This window comes from Rhinatrema bivittatum, chromosome 4 (genome assembly GCF_901001135.1).
Source record: "Rhinatrema bivittatum chromosome 4, aRhiBiv1.1, whole genome shotgun sequence".
Classification (NCBI taxonomy): Eukaryota; Metazoa; Chordata; class Amphibia; order Gymnophiona; family Rhinatrematidae; genus Rhinatrema; species Rhinatrema bivittatum.
In genome coordinates, this window is record NC_042618.1 from 79520036 (window position 1) to 79538619 (window position 18584).

Sequence of the window (18584 nt, forward strand, 5' to 3'; positions counted from 1 at the left end):
GATGTGCTCATTTATTCCAAGGACTTGGAGACACATCGCTATGATGTCCGCCGTGTACTACAGAAACTCCAAGATAACCAACTTTATGCAAAATTCGAGAAGTGCCTGTTTGAGCAGGAGTCACTACCCTTTCTTGGGTACATCATATCATTCACAGGCTTCCATATGGACCCAGAGAAGGTTGCAGAAATCAAGGATTGGCCACAACCAGAGGGAGTGAAGGCACTCCAACGGATCCTGGGGTTCGCCAATTTTTACCGACAATTCATTCCACACTACTCCAGCATAGTGGCGCCTCTCATGGCTCTCACTAAAAAGGGAGCGGACGTGAAGAATTGGCCCGCAACAGCGCAACAAGCCTTTCAGGAGTTAAAGAACGCCTTCCTCCAGGATACGTGCCTTCATCACCCAGACCCGCAACGCCAGTTTATTGTGGAGGTTGATGCCTCCAACATGGCTGTTGGTGCCGTTCAAGACAGCTGTCCAACGGGGGTAAGGTCTTACCCTGTTCCTACTTCTCCCGCAAATTCTTGCCCGCAGAGAGGAACTATGGCATAGGGGACAAGGAGCTGCTGGCCATCAAGTTAGCTTTTGAAGAGTGGCGACAATGGTTGGAGGGGGTCCAGCACCCAGTAGTCGTCTACACAGACCATAAGAACCTGGAGTATCTGTACCGTGCCCAGCATCTTAATCCACGGCAGGCGCGCTGGTCACTCTTTTTCAGCCGTTTCAATTTTTCCCCTCCGTTACCGACCGGCATCCAAGAACGTCTGAGCGGATGCTCTCTCCCGCACGATGGAGACAAGATACCATCAACCCACCTCAGTACATTCTGGACCCATCCAAAGTTCTTCTGGCCGCATCCGAGGTGGCCCCAGCAGGTAAGACGGTAGTGCCCTCTCGTTCCCCTAGGAGAGTGTTAGCGTGGGCCCACTATTCCCTGACCGCCGGGCATCCAGGAAAAACCAAGACCCAGGAACTTCTGACGGAGTTCTACTGGTGGCCGCAGGTCAAGAAAGACGTACGACTCTATGTTCAGTCGTGTCCTACCTGTGCCCGGCAGAAACCCTTACATGGACGCCCCTGGGGGCTCCTTCAGCCGCTACCCATTCCTACTGAGCCCTGGACTCATCTGTCCACAGATTTTATTGTAGATTTGCCTGTTTCTGATGGGAAGACCATGATCTGGGTCACGGTCGACTGTTTCTCGAAGATGGCTCACTTCATGCCTCTTGCTAAGCTGCCTACAGCACCAGAATTAGCTACCCTCTTTACGCAACACATCTTCCGTCTACATGGACTCCCCTTGCACATAGCCTCTGACCGTGGTCTGCAGTTTACTGCGAAATATTGGAAGGCCCTTTGCAGGAAGTTCGGTGTACAACTCGATCTAACAACAGACTTCCATCCCCAAGGCAATGGGCAAGACAAGCACACTAATAGGACCCTAAAGGCTTTCCTCCGGTTCTTCGTGAGGGATCTCCAGGATGATTGGGTCACCTTGCTACCATGGGCAGAGTTCTCTTATAACAGCCATAAGCACTCTGCGACCAACCAGTCCCCGTTCCTGTTGGTCTATGGAAAGACCTTGAGGCCTCCTCTGCCACTACCTTTGACGATACCGTCCCCTGCAGTTCAACTTATGGCATGTCAGTTGCGCAACCTCTGGAGATCCACTCAGGAGAAACTCTGTCTGACGGCAGCCAAGGCTAAAGAATATGCAGATAGGTCACAGTGGCCTGCCCCGGCCTTCCTTCTAAAGCAGAAAGTATGGTTGAGTACCAGGAACATTCATTTACGGACTCCCTCTATGTGCCTGGCCCCTAGGTAGATTGGTCCATTCACGGTAGTGGAGCGAGTAGGGGCAGTCTCCTACCAGTTACATCTGCCATCCTACCTGAGGATCCACAACATGTTCCACGTGTCTCTGCTTAAGCCTCTGGTGCTCTCCACATTTCATGACAAACCTCCAGAACCTACCGCCACTGAAGCCGAAACCGACGTCAACTATACGGTGAAGGATGTTCTGGACGTTTGGTTCCACCGTCACCGGTGGAAATACCTTCTCTCCTGGGAGGGCTACGGTCCCAAAGAGAATTCCTGGGAGCCAGCCATCAACATCTTGGACAAGGGTCTTCTCCACCAGTTTCATCTGGATCATCCAGGTAAACCCAGGCCTCCAGGAAGGGGGCGTAGGAGGGGGGAGTACTGTTACAGTCCCGGGCTGTGCCCCGGGAACTACACTCACCGCGGGAACACTTTCTCTTCAGCCTCCCAGGCCAGAGATGCAGTTCTCCGCGGCGTTCTCCCTGCGAGGGAGACGCCATCGCTGATCCATGGCTGGCCCCGCCCCCTAAGTACGTGCGCGCGCTGGGGCTACAGATTTAAAGGGGCCAGCACGGGAAACCTAGGCAGCTCTCCTGATGACGTCAGACGCTGCCGGGTTATTTAAACCCAGCAGCTGTACCTCGCCTTGCAACGAGGTTCTCTCAGTTCACTGACTTCTAGTTGCTGCTTTGGATCTGGATCGTCTCTTCTGTCTTTTGGCTTCCGACCCGGCTTCGTCTCCTGACTCGTCTTCAGCTTCTGCTCTGGTTTTGGTATTGACTTCTGACTTCTGGCTTCCAACCCGGCTCCATCCCACAACTCTGTTTTCAGCTTCCGCCCTTGGCTTTGATTTGGATCTCTGACTTCTGGCTTCTGACCCGGCTTCGTTCCTGGACTCCGACTTGGCTTCTTCCACCACCTCAGGTATCCGGTACTTGCTGGCCCAGAGGATTCTCCTAAGTCCCAGCGGTTCAGGCTCTAATGGGCTCCTCCTGGGGGAGCCGCAGGCTTCCGAGGGTGAACACTCTTCCAGCCTCCTGGGTCCAGCCGTCCTCACCATCCACCTCTTCGGCCGCTTCCAGGATCCTTGGTCGCATAGGGTCCCGCCTAAGTCCAACAGGCCCGGGTCCCTACGAGCTCCTCCTGGGGGGATCTCGGGCTTCCAGTGGTGAAGTCTCCTCCAGAGTCTCTTCAGCGCCGCCTCCCGGCTGTGACGCTTCCTGTGGGTCCCCACAGTATAACATCTACCATCTCAGCCGGCCCAAGAGTCCACAACCATAACACTTCCTGCAATTTATCACAATCTGCTTGTGATTTAACTACTCTGAACAATTTTGTATCATCTGCAAATTTGATTACCTCACTTGTCATATTTCTTTCCAGATCATTTATAAATATATAGAAAAGTACAGGTCCCAATACAGATCCTTGAAGCACTCCACTGCCCACTCCCTTCCACTGAGAAAATTGTCCATTTAAATCTACTCTTTGTTTCCTGTCTTTTAGCCAGTTTGAAAGCCATGAAAGGACATCACCACCTATCCCATGACTTTTTACTTTTCCTAGAAGCCTCTCATGAGGAACTTTGTCAAACGCCTTCTAGAAATCCAAATATACTACATCTACCGGTTCACCTTTATCTACATGTTTATTAACTCCTTCAAAAAAGTGACGCAGATTTGTGAGGGAAGACTTGCCTTGGGTAAAGCCATGCTGACTTTGAGTATGATTATATGTATGCATATTATGATCCCTGTACCTCAACTGGTAAATGGGCAGAATAGAAATGTCAATAAATAAATAATAAATGCATAAATATTTTCTAGCTGCTCTGAGGATTTAAATTTTCATACAGGCCAGGATTCCCAGGTCAATCTTTATTTACCTGGTTAAATGGCTTTGAAAATTGCCCTCATAGAGATAAAAAAGAACTGCATAAATATGTCTTAAGTTGTGTCTGTGGAAAATTGTATATTGTTGCTGTATACTTCTATAAGTGAATATTTTAGCAATGTAAACATTTGATCCCCTCCACTGAAACACTATGTTTAGTGGTAGAACATTTCAGTGGGTAAATAAACTATTCACGAAAAATTGTCATATTATATATACTTGTAATATACATGCATTAGAAAGGTACTGGGAAAAATGTCAAGGTTCTCAAAAGAGCTCCAAATTAATAGATATCAATCTATTTGTTTGAAGCAGAGATTTATTTAAACAAGCTTTAGCTGTACTATATATTCCCACAACAACCATGTAAACCAGTTACCATAACTAAAGGGGCCTATGCACGAAAACTCATGCAAACATTTTTTATCATTCATGCTGTATAAATATGTTTTAGCATCCACCCTAAACAGCACTTAACTTGTGAAGCATTCAAATTTTTAGCACACCCAATAAAATATAGCATACATAGTACACGTATATATAGCATATTTGCTATCACAAAAGTATAGTTAAATCTACCTGAATGCCAAATAGAATGTGGCCGCTACAAAACAGTGTGGGGTAGATTTTATAAATTTACGCAAGCGCGTACTTTTGTTCGCGCACCAGGCGCGAACAAAAGTACGCTGGATTTTATAAGATACGCGCGTAGCCGCGCGTATCTTATAAAATCTGGGGTCGGCGAGCGCAAGGGGGTGCACATTTATGCAACTTGCGCGCGCCAAGCCCGGCGCGAGCTGCCTGTTCCCTCCGAGGCTGCTTCGAAATCGGAGCGGCCTCGGAGGGAACTTTCTTTCCACCCCCCCAGCCCTATCTAAACCCCCCCCCCCACCTTTGTTGGCAGATTTACGCCTGCTGAAAGCAGGCGTAAATCTGCGCGCACCAGCGGGCTGCTGGCACGCCATCACCCGACCCGGGGGCTGGTCCGGAGGCCTCGACCACGCCCCCTGGCCGGCGCCACGCCCCCGGTCCAGCTCCGAACCGCCCCTGACCCCGGACATGCCCCTGGACACGCCCCTCCCCACCCTTTTTACGAAGCCCAGGGACTTGCGCGCGCCAGCGGCCTATGCAAAATAGGCGCGCCGGCGCGCAAGTGCCCTGCGCGCGTAAATCCGGGTCTGATTTTCAAAAGGATTTGCTTGCTTAAAAATGAGTTTTACACATGTAAGGGTGCTTTTGAAAACTATTACAATATGTGCTATTTAATTGTCCTTATTTTTTATCCATATTATGTGCACTTAATATGGGTAAGTAGCTTTTCAAAATTCCTGTGATAGTATGTTACATTTACATGCATAATTCCTTTGAAAATTCAACTGTATGCTTTAGTGTGTAGGCCCCAAAATGTGGAGAAAAAATAATTGTATTGAATTGTCTAATGTTTGTGTATATTAATAATTTTGTTTTCATGTATGATGTCAATATTTTTTGATCCCTAAATGCAGAACTTTATTATTCTAATAGAAGGCTTTCATAAATCAAATCCAAACTTGTGAATTTTACTGTGAAGTTTATAAAACTGGACTCACTAAGACGACATCATACTCATCAGTGAAAAATACATTTAAATTTATTTTTTTTTAAGAAGTGGGTTTCCACTTATAATCTTCCTGTATTTACTTTCTTTAAAATTATATTTCCAAGAAATGTCAGCCTGTTAATTCACTTTTTTTTCTTCATTTCAAAGTTCCACCCAATTTGACAGTTCCAAAAGAGAAATCCCCTTTGGTCACCAGGGAAGGAGATACAATAGAACTGCAGTGCCAAGTATCTGGAAAACCCAAACCCATAATCCTGTGGTCTCGAGCGGACAAAGAGGTTCCAATGCCAGATGGATCAATGCAAATGGAAAGTTATGACGGAATACTAAGGATTGTGAATGTTTCTAGGGAAATGACAGGGACATACAAGTGTCAGACAAGTCAATACAATGGATTTAACGTCAAACCTAGAGAAGCTGTGGTCCAACTCATTGTGCAATGTAAGTAGAAGAGGTTGTTCATTTTATTTCATACATTTTGATTAATTACTAGACATTAATTTGTAATGTGCTTTGATTAGCTTCTGGTCCAAGTTAATATGAACTAGTGTGTTTGTTCATGAATCTTTATCCATTTTATGACAAATTAAATATTGGTGAATAACTTCAGAAATGGTTCCTCACAAAATGGGAAGTGAAGAGGTACATATATAAGGCTTGGGTAAAAGTCCTGAAGTACTATTTGTACAGTTGTGTCACAATGCATCAAATTAGTATTTTGGGCAAAGCTAGTATTGTTTTAAAATTAGGCACATGGTTTTGTATATTTGCATATTGTATAATGGTAGAAACTGGGGGATGTACAGGTCACCATTTTTCGAGGAGGTGCTGGCAGTAGCAGGGCAGGAGCAAGTCAGGATTGCTTTTTTATCCACACACAGAGGAGGTGAGCCTGGGGGCTTTTCCAATGGTGGGGAGGTTACCCCAAAGGGGTGGGAGTTAAAAGGCTGGCATGAAAAGCGCACATTTGTTTGCTTTTATGTAACTGGCAGGGATAGGGGAGAGGTTGGCTACTTGCCCCACAGACTATCAGGGACATTTTTTCAAGGGCAGTGTGTGTGGAGGGGGCGGGGGATTAGGGAGGGTGGGAAGCACTTGTAGCCCATATAATTGGCTGCCCCAGGATGAGGGACACCGCTGTGTTTTGCCATGGCTGGAAATGCTGAGTTTTCCTGATTGTGGCAATATGAGCAAGGGAGTTACTGCAGAATTCACAAAACAGTATTACTCGGGTAACACAGTTTAGTGAATGTCATGGTAATTCACTCATGGGAACGTGTAGATTTACTGCAGTTTAGTGAATAATTGGTCGTTTATTGTTTTAAACATAACGTTAGCTAGACATGAACTTAAATTAGAAGTACACAAAAATGTGGTTTTGATACGGAGCCTCTCATTGATTGAAAGATTTTCAGGTAAATGTTTATCATAGGCTAAATTTTGAATAAATGATTTGGATGAAGTTGAAAAGTGTTATACACTCCCTTAGGTCAGAAGTGTTCATACATGTTGATCCCAGAAATCAACTGAGAAATATTCAACATGCAATGTATTGGGTCTGACTGGACACTCTTGGATCATAAAGTTTGCAGATGCCATTAAATTTTAACTACATTTTTGCAAAACGAAAAAATATATAGGCTTGCAATTTGTAGAAATAAGTGTCAGGCTCTTGCTCAAAATGTTATATTCTCATTATCAACAGCTGCTCATTGAATGGCTGCTGATTTTATGGTGTAAATGCAGCCTTGCTACTATTTTTCTCAAACACGCACTTTCAGCAAACCCAAATAATTCCTTTTTTCTTTATGGAAAAATGAAAATTTACTGTCATAAGTTTGCCAACATTTGACCCACGGATGACATAGTTAAACATAAAGAAGTTGCCATCACCCTTAGAGAATATATAGGGGCATATATTCAAGTTGGCCGTGTAAGTAACTTAGCCAGTTAAAACTAATCCGGCTAAGTTACGATGTATATTCAGCGGCACAGCAAAGCCACCAAATATACGAGTATATGTGCACACTTCTCCGGATAAGTCTACCTGGCTAAGTTTAGACCTGCTTTATGGAGCATCTAAACTTAGATGTAAACTTATCAGGCTAAAACCGAATATCAGTAGTTAACCGTATAAGTTATACAGCTAACTCACTCTACCCCACGATCTGCCTAGTATACATCTACTTTTTAGGCATATAATTTTTAGTCATTTAAGGGACTTACACTGCTAAGTGGCGGCCCCTGACGTCATCCCAGGGGCTGTCCTTGGTTTCCCGCACTGGCCCCTTTAAGACTGGAGCCCCTGCGCGCGTGTGCGCGCGCCTAGGGGGCGGGGCCAGTGATGGGGAGTCGGCGGCGTCTCCCTCGCAGTGGGGACACCCCGGCAGGCCACGGAACAGGCCTGGGAGGCCAGAGACGGACTTGCGCGGGCCGGGCCGGCCCCAAGGTAGGTGGAGGGACCAGGGCACGGCCCGGTCCCGCAACAAAACATGTGCAAGAAGCAGTCTGTGTATTTATTCTCTAGCTTTTTGCTGAGAAGGATATGCTAGGAGAAGCCCTCTGAGAGTTTTGAATAAGCTTTGCATTTGGATTTGGCACTGATAAAGGGCTGCTTCTAATCTTCTTTGTGATTTAGTGGTCTCACTCACTGTGCCAGGAAGAGATGCAATACACTGATGCTGATTTTTTTTTTTTTAATTTTTAAATTTATTGATTTTACAACTTTCAAAGTATCCACTTTATGAAGAAATATGGTATTGAAAATAAAGAAAATACAATACAGTCAGAAATCACATTTATAATAACAAACAATATCTATTAGACCACAATATTTGGGGGAAGGAGATCAGCAAAAAAGGAGAAAAATCACGTAAACTAAAAATAGCAATAGCTTACTTCACAAAGGATACACATAGTCCATTATAGGATTATTAAAGCTTAAACATTACCAAGTTGTAACATAGTCTTCTTAGAATCTATAAAGCTTTTAAGCTATTCTGGTGAAAAAAATATATAATTATCTCTATTATACTTAACAATGCATTTACACGGGAATCTTAGGAAGAAGGTTGCTCCAATAGCTAGGGTTTCTTGGCGCAAGGCCAAGAATCCCTTCCTTCTCTCCTGAGCTGATTTTATTAAATCTGGGACTATCCTGATTTTTTTCCCCATGAATAGTGCATTCAATTTCTTAAAATAACTTTTCATAACAATACTAAGATCGTTTTCAGTAAATAGAGATATCAGCAAAGTGGCTCTTTCAGATATTTCAAAATTAGATGAATCTAAATAGTCAGATAAATTGTTTACAATTACAGGAGGAATCTGAACTTGAGCACTGAAGTGAGAAGGTAGAAAATACACTTTATCCAGGGGGGGAAGAAGATTAATTTGTAACTCCAAAACTTCAAGGAAATATCTTCTTATGGTAACTTGTGGGATCTCTCCCATGACCCTGAAAAATTTCAATACGCGCAAATTCAAATGCCTTCAAGAGTTTTCTATAAATTCCACTTTCCTGTTTAAAGCAGAACAGTCTTGAACTATCATAGATTGAACACTTTTAACATGTTGTATTTCTTCTTCCACATTCTTAAATTTATCAGAAACTTCCTGTCTATAAGTATCATTGTATTTAGCGAAATTATCCACTTCGAAAAGCAGTCTGAAAAGCTTTTCCCAAAGAAGACATGAAGTCCCACAAAAAGTCTAAAGCGACTACTAAAGGCTTTTCCAAGCAAGCTAGTAAACCATTAGTTGGAGAAATCCCAGCAGGCAATCTCTCACCTCTGCTCTTGGCCCGAGTTGTCATACCAACCGGCACAGATGTAACAGAACTCTCTCTATCAACCAATCCCTTAAACACATCAGACACATTACTACAAGAGACCGCTCCTTCACGATTGCGGGAACAAACCTCTGGAACAAAATGCCCACAGACCTGCGTCTAGAACCCTGCCATAAGAAATTCAAGCAGAACCTCAAAACCTGGCTGTTCGAAATAGCTTACACTCAATGACCATCTCTTTTCCTGAAATTCCAGTTATTGCTTATATTTCTCTGATCCAATGCCACACGCCAATTTATTTATTCCCCGCTGCTAAATTTTACTTGATCGGGCTCTTTCCTCCCAGCTATTAGACTTGCCATTAACTATGGAATATGTTTATCATTAGTTTATTTGTTAATTGTTCTTAATTGGTTCTTAATTTATTCTTAATTGATATTTTTTATGTACACCTGAATTCTTATTGACTGTAAAGCTTGTTGCTGATTTATTGTTTATTGTAAACCGAGGTGATGTTATTAACGTGCCGCGGTATATAAAAAATCACGAAATAAATAATAAATAAATAAATAATGAAGAGCTGAGCATGGGCATATCCAATGGCACTGCTCCCTCGACCTCTGACATCTGTATTCCCTCCTCGGGGCTCCATGCGGGGTGCTGCGTCAAGACTGCCCATTGAGCCGGCAGTCCATGCTCATCCTGGGGACTCATCAATACCTCTTTTGAGGTCAGGGAGGGTTCTCCTCCACTCACCGTGACATCTGGAACCTGGGCCCCAATTTGCGATGCCATTGCTGTGCCCTGCAGGATTGTCTTCTATCCAGGTAAGGAAGAGGAGACCGAGGGATAAGATCTTATTTTCCCCTTCCTCTTCACAGGCATTTTGATTCACAATAAAGCAGGAAATTTGCTAAAGAAAACAGTGAGTGGGCAGTGCTATGCACAGATTAAGCCGCCATCTTGTCTCCTCCCCAAATCTGAATTTTTTTTTTTTAATTTTCTCTTCACTTGGGGAAGGCTAGGGTGAGAAATAGTGTAGAGATTGCAGTTGTAGCACTGCTAGTTATTTCTTTGTCTCTGGATAGTGAGATGAGTGCAGCACACTCAGAGACTGAAGAGAAGACTCTATCAGGTCACCAATATTTCTTTTCTGTTAGGGGTAGATTTTCAAAGGGTTACATGCGTAATATATGCGCGTAACCCCCGAAAACCTACCCCTGCGCGCGCCCAAGCCTATTTTGCAAAGGCTCGGCAGCGCGCGCAAGCCCCGTGACGCGCGTATGTCCCGGGTCTTCGAAAAAGTGGCAGTCCGGGGGCGGGCCCGAGACCTTCGGCACACCGGCTATGCCAGGGGATGGTGTGTCGGCGCGTGCAAGTTAAGCCTGCCAGAGGCAATCCTGCAGAGGCAGGCGTAACTCTGTCAAATAAGGTAGGGGGGATTTAGGTAGGGCTGGGGGGGTGGGTTAGATAGGGGAAGGGAGGGAAAGGTGGGGGGGATCGAAAAGAAAGTTCCTTCCAAGGCCGCTCCAATTTCAGAGCAGCCTTGGAGGGAACAGGGAAAGCCATCAGGGCTCCCCTTGGGCTCGGCATGCACAAGGTGCACAAGTGTGCACCCCCTTGCGCGTGCCGACCCCAGATTTAATAACATGATTTGCTTCATTAAAGTTGCTTAATGCATGCGAAAACGCCATAACAATATTTGATAAATGACCCTGTAAGTTTAGGCCTGCCTTAGAGCAACCCTAAGGTAATTTGACCATAGGTGGCAGGATAACTTTTAACTTAACTGCTATATTTAAAAAAATTATATCCAGTTAAGTAGCACAGTGTGTAAAAAAAAAAAAAGTGAAGAGAAGACTTGTGGCCTGAATCCCATATACCACCAAATATATATATATAAAAATGGGCCTTGTGGGCCATGAAACCCCAGCCTCCTTAAACTCCTCTAAAAGTACTTTTCAAAAGAAATGCAGTGTGTGTGTGTGGTGGGGGGGAAGGGTGTCACTGGGCAGCCTTCCCCCTTCCTCCACCCCTCCCAGGTTCAGGAAATAATTGAAGTAAAGCAACTTTGTCTCCCTTCCTCCTACCCGGTACCTCAGAAACCCCCTTCGCTGTGCCAGGATCACAATATTTTATTTATTTATTTATTTAATACATTTATATACCATTTCACCAAATACTAGAAATGACCGAAGTGGTTTACAATATTTTCCAAAGAAAATTAAATTAGTAAGTTTTATAGAAAATAAAATAAAATAAAAACAAATATGAAATAAAAACTTACTTTAACTAAAATAAAAACCAAAATTACATTAAAACATCATGATCAATCCAACAAACCAAATTTAAAAAAAAATAAATATAACTAACATTAATTTATAAAAAACTTAAATAGAACACAACAATTTGCAAACTTATTTGAATATTTGATTGATAGCTAAGCGACTAACCTATCTAAACAGTATCTAGAATACTGAAGGCTTCTTTGAAAAGATGAGTTTTTAAGGCTTTTTTAAATTCCTTTTTATTATAAACTTGCCTTAAAGGGTCAGGCAAGGCTTACACTTCATCAAAGCTGAGAGCCACAAGCTATTTACTGAAGTGGGGAGGGAGTGGAGGAGGAGGGGAGGCTGTCCAGTGATCCCTACCACATTTCTTTTTGTAAAACACTTTTGGAGGGGTTTGGAGGATTGGGGGGGGGGGGGGTGCATGGCCCAGCTTGGCCCACTTTTACATATTGGCCGGGTTTATGGGATTCAGTGCGCAGGACTTCTCTTATTTTTCACTTACACACACATTCTGGGCTACTTAACTGGTTATATTATTTTGAATAGAGCCACTTAGGTTTAAACCTATCTGGCTATGTGTGGCTGGATAACATTACACTAACTAGTGATTATCACAAAAGAAAGGCAATTAGGCTTAAAGTTGTCCCCCTAAAATGGAGCCAGATAATTTTATTCAGGGGTATTCATTGGGACATTTATCCAACTGAATATCCAGGATAACGTATCTGGCTGAAGTTAACCTTATGAGTTAACCCAATGGTATTCACTTCCAACTCTCGAGGGCCACAAACAGGTCAGGTTTTCAGGATATCCCTAATGAATATGCTTGAGACATATTTGCATGCAACATGTTGGCAATACAAGATGACAGAAGCAAGGAGAGTGAGTGGTTGTTCTGGCTCTTTCCTTTTACATCTGGGAACCTTCCCTTGCTCATCATATGAAAAGAAAAGGGAAAGGAAAACAGACTTCAGTGCCATCCTGTCAGATGATGTACAGGCTTATAGATATCTTTTCCAACCTGGCTTCATGATGTCTTAATCTCCAGTGTAGTCATTCTTGAAGATGCAAGGAGCAGAAGAAGACTTCGGTAACTCTGGATTTATTGATTAGCTTGAGCCCAGAGCACTGATTTTGCCCTTCTACTCCAGCACTCTGCAGATCTGTGCTTCAACCCACACTGTCACCTATGGATGACACTGGAGGTGTGCGGGTAACTGCAAGAGTCAGTGTGCTGAAGGGGATGTTGGCAGAACAACTTATGGCAAAGCAGCATCAACCCAGCTGTTAGGCCCCTTAACCCTGATCCAGAGCAACTCCAGCATAGTCTCCAGCAGCATGATGTTCCCAGGACCTGGGATAGAACTTCCTATAACTCTGGACTTCCTTTTATAGGTCCCACTAGCCAGGACTTCCTGTTGCACTTTCTGATGACATCACGTTCCCCATCAGCATATAAGGAAGTTCTTTTCAACCAGCCAGTGCCTCAGCAATAGGTCTCCTTGCTAACTGTGTCTTGTTGTGCCTTGCTCCTTGCTTTGTCTTTGCCCTCTCTGTGCCCTGTTCCTTGTCTGGCCCATTTCTTGCCTTTGCTTTGCTGCACTAGTCCTCGTCTCTTCTGTCTCCCTGTTCCCTTTGCTTTGACTCCCTGGTTCTGACTCTAGCTTGGATCTCATCTCTGCTTTCTGCTGCCTGCCCTAACCCTTAGCTTGGACTCTGTCTATTCCAGCCTGCTGCCTGGATCTGACCTTGTGCTTGGACCTGACCATTCTTGCTAGCTGCATTCCGTGACCCCAGTGTGTGTTGTACTCTTTTCTTGTTCTCACTCGTACAGCCACTGGCTAAGTCCTGCCGGCTTCCAGAACCCCCTTGGGGGTAAAGTGGCTGGTATCAGTGAAGCTTCAGTCTGGCTTGCTGCCAAGTCCGTTCACCAGCTGCTGGTGTAGGCCTCATGGGTTTATCCACGAGGCTGCATCAAGTACGTTGCAGCACCAAGGGCTTACGCCGATCTTTACACCAGCCACATACTGACATGCTGAGGATGCTAGCTGAGGAAAGTGGAGAGATGGTTTCTCATTTTGATCATGAAATTGTTTCAAGACTAGCAGAGAGCATGAGGATGGCTCTCTCTTCTGGGACTGGAATTCTCGTGAGACCAACTCAATTATGGCTAGGCTCTCTCTCTCTCTCTCTCTCTCAAACCAGCTTGATGAGTGGAACACATCACTACATGCAATAAAGCCTTAACATGGCTTAACATGCAATAGGGCTTCCTGCCAGGGGTTGCAAATACAGAAACAGACAGGCTCAGCAGAATTTTCAAACCACATGAGTGGGCCCTGTCACAAGATTTAATGAACCGCCTCTTCCAACAATAGGGATGACTTTGGATAGACCCTTTTGCCATGAAGGAGAACAGGAAAGTGACCAGTTTTGCTCCATTCATCCAAATCTATACAGGAAGCTTCAGATGCCTTTCTAATCTCTTGGTCTCAGGGTCTCCTTTATGCCTTTTTTCCAATTCCACTCATAGCCAAACAAATCAGAAATGCATCTGAGACGGAGCCAATTTAATATTAGTAGCTCCAGCATGGCTGAGACAACCATAGCACTCAAATCTCCTGAAACTGTCAAAATGCCCCCCACAAAAACTGGGAAACAACCCAACATTTTGACCCAAGAGGAAGGATCACTCCTTCACCCTCTTCAACCTTCACTCAATCTGATGGCATGGATATTGAACGCTCAAAGATAGCACAGTTGCATGTATCCACCAACATCAAAGTGTCAATAAGAAAACCTTCCACATGCCATAACTATGCCTTCAAGTGGAATTGTTATTTCACCTGGTGCAAGGCTCATTCTATTGACCCTCTCACTTATAAACCTCTTCAAGTATTAGAATACCTACATCTTCTCTCTTCAAGAGGTCTGGCCACCTCATCCGTCCAAGTGCATCTAAGCATAATAATGGCTTATCACCAACATAATGAGAACCCAATATCAATATACACCCTTATTTCCCGATTTGACTGATTCAATTTCAACCTCCTATTCAAAAGCCCCCAGTACTAAGGGATCTGAATGTGGTTTTTACAGTGTTAGGAAAACCGCCCTTTGAACCTCTAGAATCAGCTGAACTTAAATATATAACTTGGAAAATAGTATTCCTAGTGGCAATCACCTCGCAGAAGGGTGAGCGAATTCCAAGTGTTTGTACACTACCTTCCATATCTGCAATTCTTTCATGTCAAAATAGTCCTACAGACCTATCTGAAGTTTTTGCCAAAGTTAATATCAGCATTCCACTTGAACCAGTCTGTCATGCTCCTTACCTTCTTTTCTAAGCCACATGCACATGACCAGGACCGACAACTTCACACCTTAGACTGCAAGCGGGCATTAGCCTATTACAAATGCTTGATGCAAGATCATAGGTGATCTTCTCAGCTTTTTGTATCATATGACCTCACTAAACTGAGAATTTGCAAAACAAATTCTCTCTAATTGGATAACCTCATGTATAAAATAGTTAAGAGTCCCAGACCATTCCATTGCAATATTCTGTATGAGCATACCAAGTACGTGCAATAACAGCTTCATTAGAGCATTTGCACAATGTATCAGTAGAAGAAATCTGTAAAGCAGCTACCTGGTCTTCTGTTCACACCTTCACAACTCATTACTGTCTAGATAAATTGGCTACCAAGGATGGCTTAGTAGGAAAATCGATACTAAACTACTCTCATCCAGATAAACAGAAGAGTTCAGTTTGTAAAAAAAATAATAAGAAAAGACCTGCTTCGCAAATAGCCAATAATTTGTTGTAACAACCCTCAGTCTGGGACTTCCTATAAAGCATGGCTAATTCAGTCTGCTTATTGACAGATAAGCAAGTTTGCTTACCATAAATGGTATTTTCCATAGATAGCAGAATGAATTAGCCATGCATTCCCGCCCTCCTCCCTGGACAACTTTCTCTATACAACTGGATGACCTTTTCTTCTTGGATAAGAACTGAGGAGCCTTCTGGAAGTGTTGTGCTTGCCCAATAGGGCAGAAGCTCTAAAGCTTTGAGAGACAGCTCTGCCTGGTGCTGCTCGATGACGTTACCAATGAAGCATGGCTAATTCAACCTGCTAACTATGGAAAACACTGTTTACAGTAAGCATGCTTGCTTTTATATGCAAAAATCTTTCAAGAAAAGTTTCTCCTTTCCAGAGCTGTTAATTAAGTAAGTAAAGCAGGGGGAAGCAACTCAGTCCTTGAGTCATAAACAGGTATCGTTTTTCAAGATTTTCACAATGAATATGCATGAGATAGATTTAAATGCACCTTATGCAAATATTTCTCATGCATACTCATTGTGGATATATGGAAAACTACCTATTTGTGGCACTTTAGGACCCCTAAAATCATGTTGTCATTATAATTGAATTTTCAGGCAAACAGAATCCAGGAAAGCCTCATAGAGCAGCTAGATTACAATTGTGAAGGCTAGCAGGAATGTGAGCCTTTAGTGCTGCGGTGTAGTTGAGGGTGAACCCTGGAGTCCTATGCCAGCAGTGGGTGAAAGCATCCTGTAGCGGGACAGTCTGGAGCTTCACCTTTACAGTCTGCTTCCCCGCAGGTTCATCCCTTGGGTTCTGGGGGTTGGCAGGACTTAGGTGGGCCCTAGGGCAGTGGTGATAGCTAGAGTCCAGAGACAAACCAGTGTCTGGGCAGGCAGCAGGCTAACAGAGTCAGAGACTGGCCAAGGTTGGGGCATGCTTCTAGCAAGAATAGTCACAGCCAGGCAAGAGTTCAGATTCAGGCAGCAGAAAAACATGGTCAGGTCCAGCAAAAGGTCAAGAACCAGAAAGGCAAGCCAAGAGTGGGTGAAGACACTGGAGGAGATAAGTAAGAGGAACAATGCTGGATGGAGCGGCAAGCTGAACCTCTCTTCTTGGCCCATTCCTGGAACTTCAGTTCTAGTCATACGGCCAGGCTAATCAGTCCCTCCAAGGTATCTGGTATGTCTCAGGCAGCCAGCTCATCTTTAATGCGATCTGAGAGTCCCTGGTGAAAAATCACAATCAGGCTATCACTGCACAACTTAAGTTCAGCGGCCAACGTGCAGAAGTGCATTGCATATTCTTCCACCGACTGGGAGCCATACCTAATCTGTAGGATTTAAGAAATCTTTGAGGTTGTGCTCCTAGGCTTCTTTAAAATCTGCTGAAACTCTCAGAAAAAGGTGCCGGATCCCCCAGGATCAGGTCATCCCTTTCCCAAAGAGGTGAGGTCTAATCCAGCGTGGTGCCACCCAACAAGGAAGGAATATAACTTACTTTGACTTGGTGCCTGCAAGATGAATTACATCCAACATTGGTTGAGAAAACCTCTACAATTCCTGGGATCCCAGGGACTTAGACGGGTCCCTTGAGCGGTGGTGATAGCTACAGTCCAGATACACGCCAGGGTATGGGCAGGCAGCAGGCTAATAGAGTCAGAGATGGGCCAAGGTCAGGACAGGCTGCTAGTAAGAATAGTCAGGGCTAGGCAAGGGGTCAGATCCAGATGGCAGGCATTGTGGTCAGGTCCAGGCAAAAGGTCAAGATCTGGAGAGTTAATCCAAGAGTGGGTGGAGACAATGAAGAAGATGAGTAAGGGGGGACAATGCTGATCGAGGCAAGGCTGGAAAACGCAGGAACCTGGAAGTAGCAACACGTACTGCAAGCAGGAGACCCATTTTTATGGCAAAGGTAGGGTGCGTGGCTGGGGCTTAAGTACCTGGCAGCACTAATGTCCTCTTCAGGCACCTTCCCCGAGTTTCCATGAAGGGGTATTTAAAAAGTGGTACGGCACACATGCCTAAGGACCCAGCAGGGTACGACAAGCAGGAAGAACTGGTGGCGTCTTGGGCTGCAGTTGGTGGCACTACTTGCTGGCGGCATTGGTGGTGAGTTAGGTGGCCTGCCGGACCGTCCAGCAAGTCACCAGATGTAACAGCAACATATAGTAGAAGCAAATGAAACAGGATAACAGTTAATACATGTGATACGTTTCTTTGCTTTCTGGTTTTCAGCCTTTCAGGCTTCCTTTCACTGAAAAAAATTCTCTGCTTCAAAAACAAAAAACCACCTTGCAAGGACGAGCTCATTGGTAATGTTGTATAATGCTATGCGGTGGACTGGGCTTAATTCTGTGGTGTGGTCTTCTGCTTTGTAGGTTAGCCAGGGCTGGAGATTTATTTAAACATATTTATTATTTTTTATATACCAACATTTGATCTGAGATATCACATTGGTTTACATTCAGGTACTGTAGGTATTTCTCTATCACCAGAGGGCTTACAATCTAAGTTTGTTCCTGAGGCAATGGAGGGTAAAGTGACTTGCCTAAAATCACAAGGAGCGACAGTGCAACTTGAACCCTGGTCTCCTGATTCGTAGCCCACTGCTCTATCCACTAGGCTATTCCACAAAGGCAGCATTCATAGTCCCAGATTTTCTGCAGTGATGACTGATATCTTGCAGTCAAATCTGGGGCCCATAATTGTTATAGAGCTTTTGATTGGGGACTGTCACTGTAATGACTGGACTAAGTGAATTGGGAGGTGGATATAAATAGGAGAGGAAAAACCCAGGAAACTGCAAATCACAAACTCTGCACTCATCGCAATCCAAAAATGGAACACTATTCTCACCTCCATAAACCAGCTCCTCACTGACATGCACCTAGCCCTCAACCCACAAAAAACCGAACTCCTCCTCATCTCCTCTAAACATGCATCCATACCCATTCCCTCCACTCTCCATTCCCCCAATTTGCTTTCTAACACAAGAAACCTTGGTATCATACTTGATAACCAACTTACCTTCAAACCATACATCAAATCCATCCTTAGCAGTTGCTATTTCAAACTTCAAACCCTCAAAAAACTCAAACCCCTTCTCTACTTCTCTGACTTCCGTACTGTACTCCAATCCTTAATTTTCTCTAAAATTGACTACTGTAACTCTCTCCTTCTTGGACTCCCTGCCACCCACATCAAACCTCTCCAACTCCTTCAAAACGCTACCGCTCGTATCCTCACTAATGTAAAAAAAAAAGACCACATTACCCCCACCCTCATTGATCTCCACTGGCTTCCCATTCACTCACGAATTATTTACAAGACGCTTACCCTCATCCACAAAAG

At 44.3% G+C, this 18584-nt stretch overlaps 1 protein-coding gene and 1 pseudogene across 1 annotated transcript in view; one reads left to right on the top strand and one right to left on the bottom strand.

Annotated features, from left to right (window-relative positions):
- LOC115089265 overlaps positions 1–1960 on the bottom strand; it is a 34830-nt pseudogene extending 32870 nt beyond the window's left edge.
- MDGA2 (MAM domain containing glycosylphosphatidylinositol anchor 2) overlaps positions 1–18584 on the top strand; it is a 1648575-nt gene that overhangs the window by 1054908 nt on the left and 575083 nt on the right. The window contains exon 8 of the mRNA XM_029598388.1: positions 5468–5761. Coding sequence (XP_029454248.1) covers positions 5468–5761 — 294 coding nt within the window. The remainder of the gene's footprint in view (positions 1–5467; positions 5762–18584) is intronic.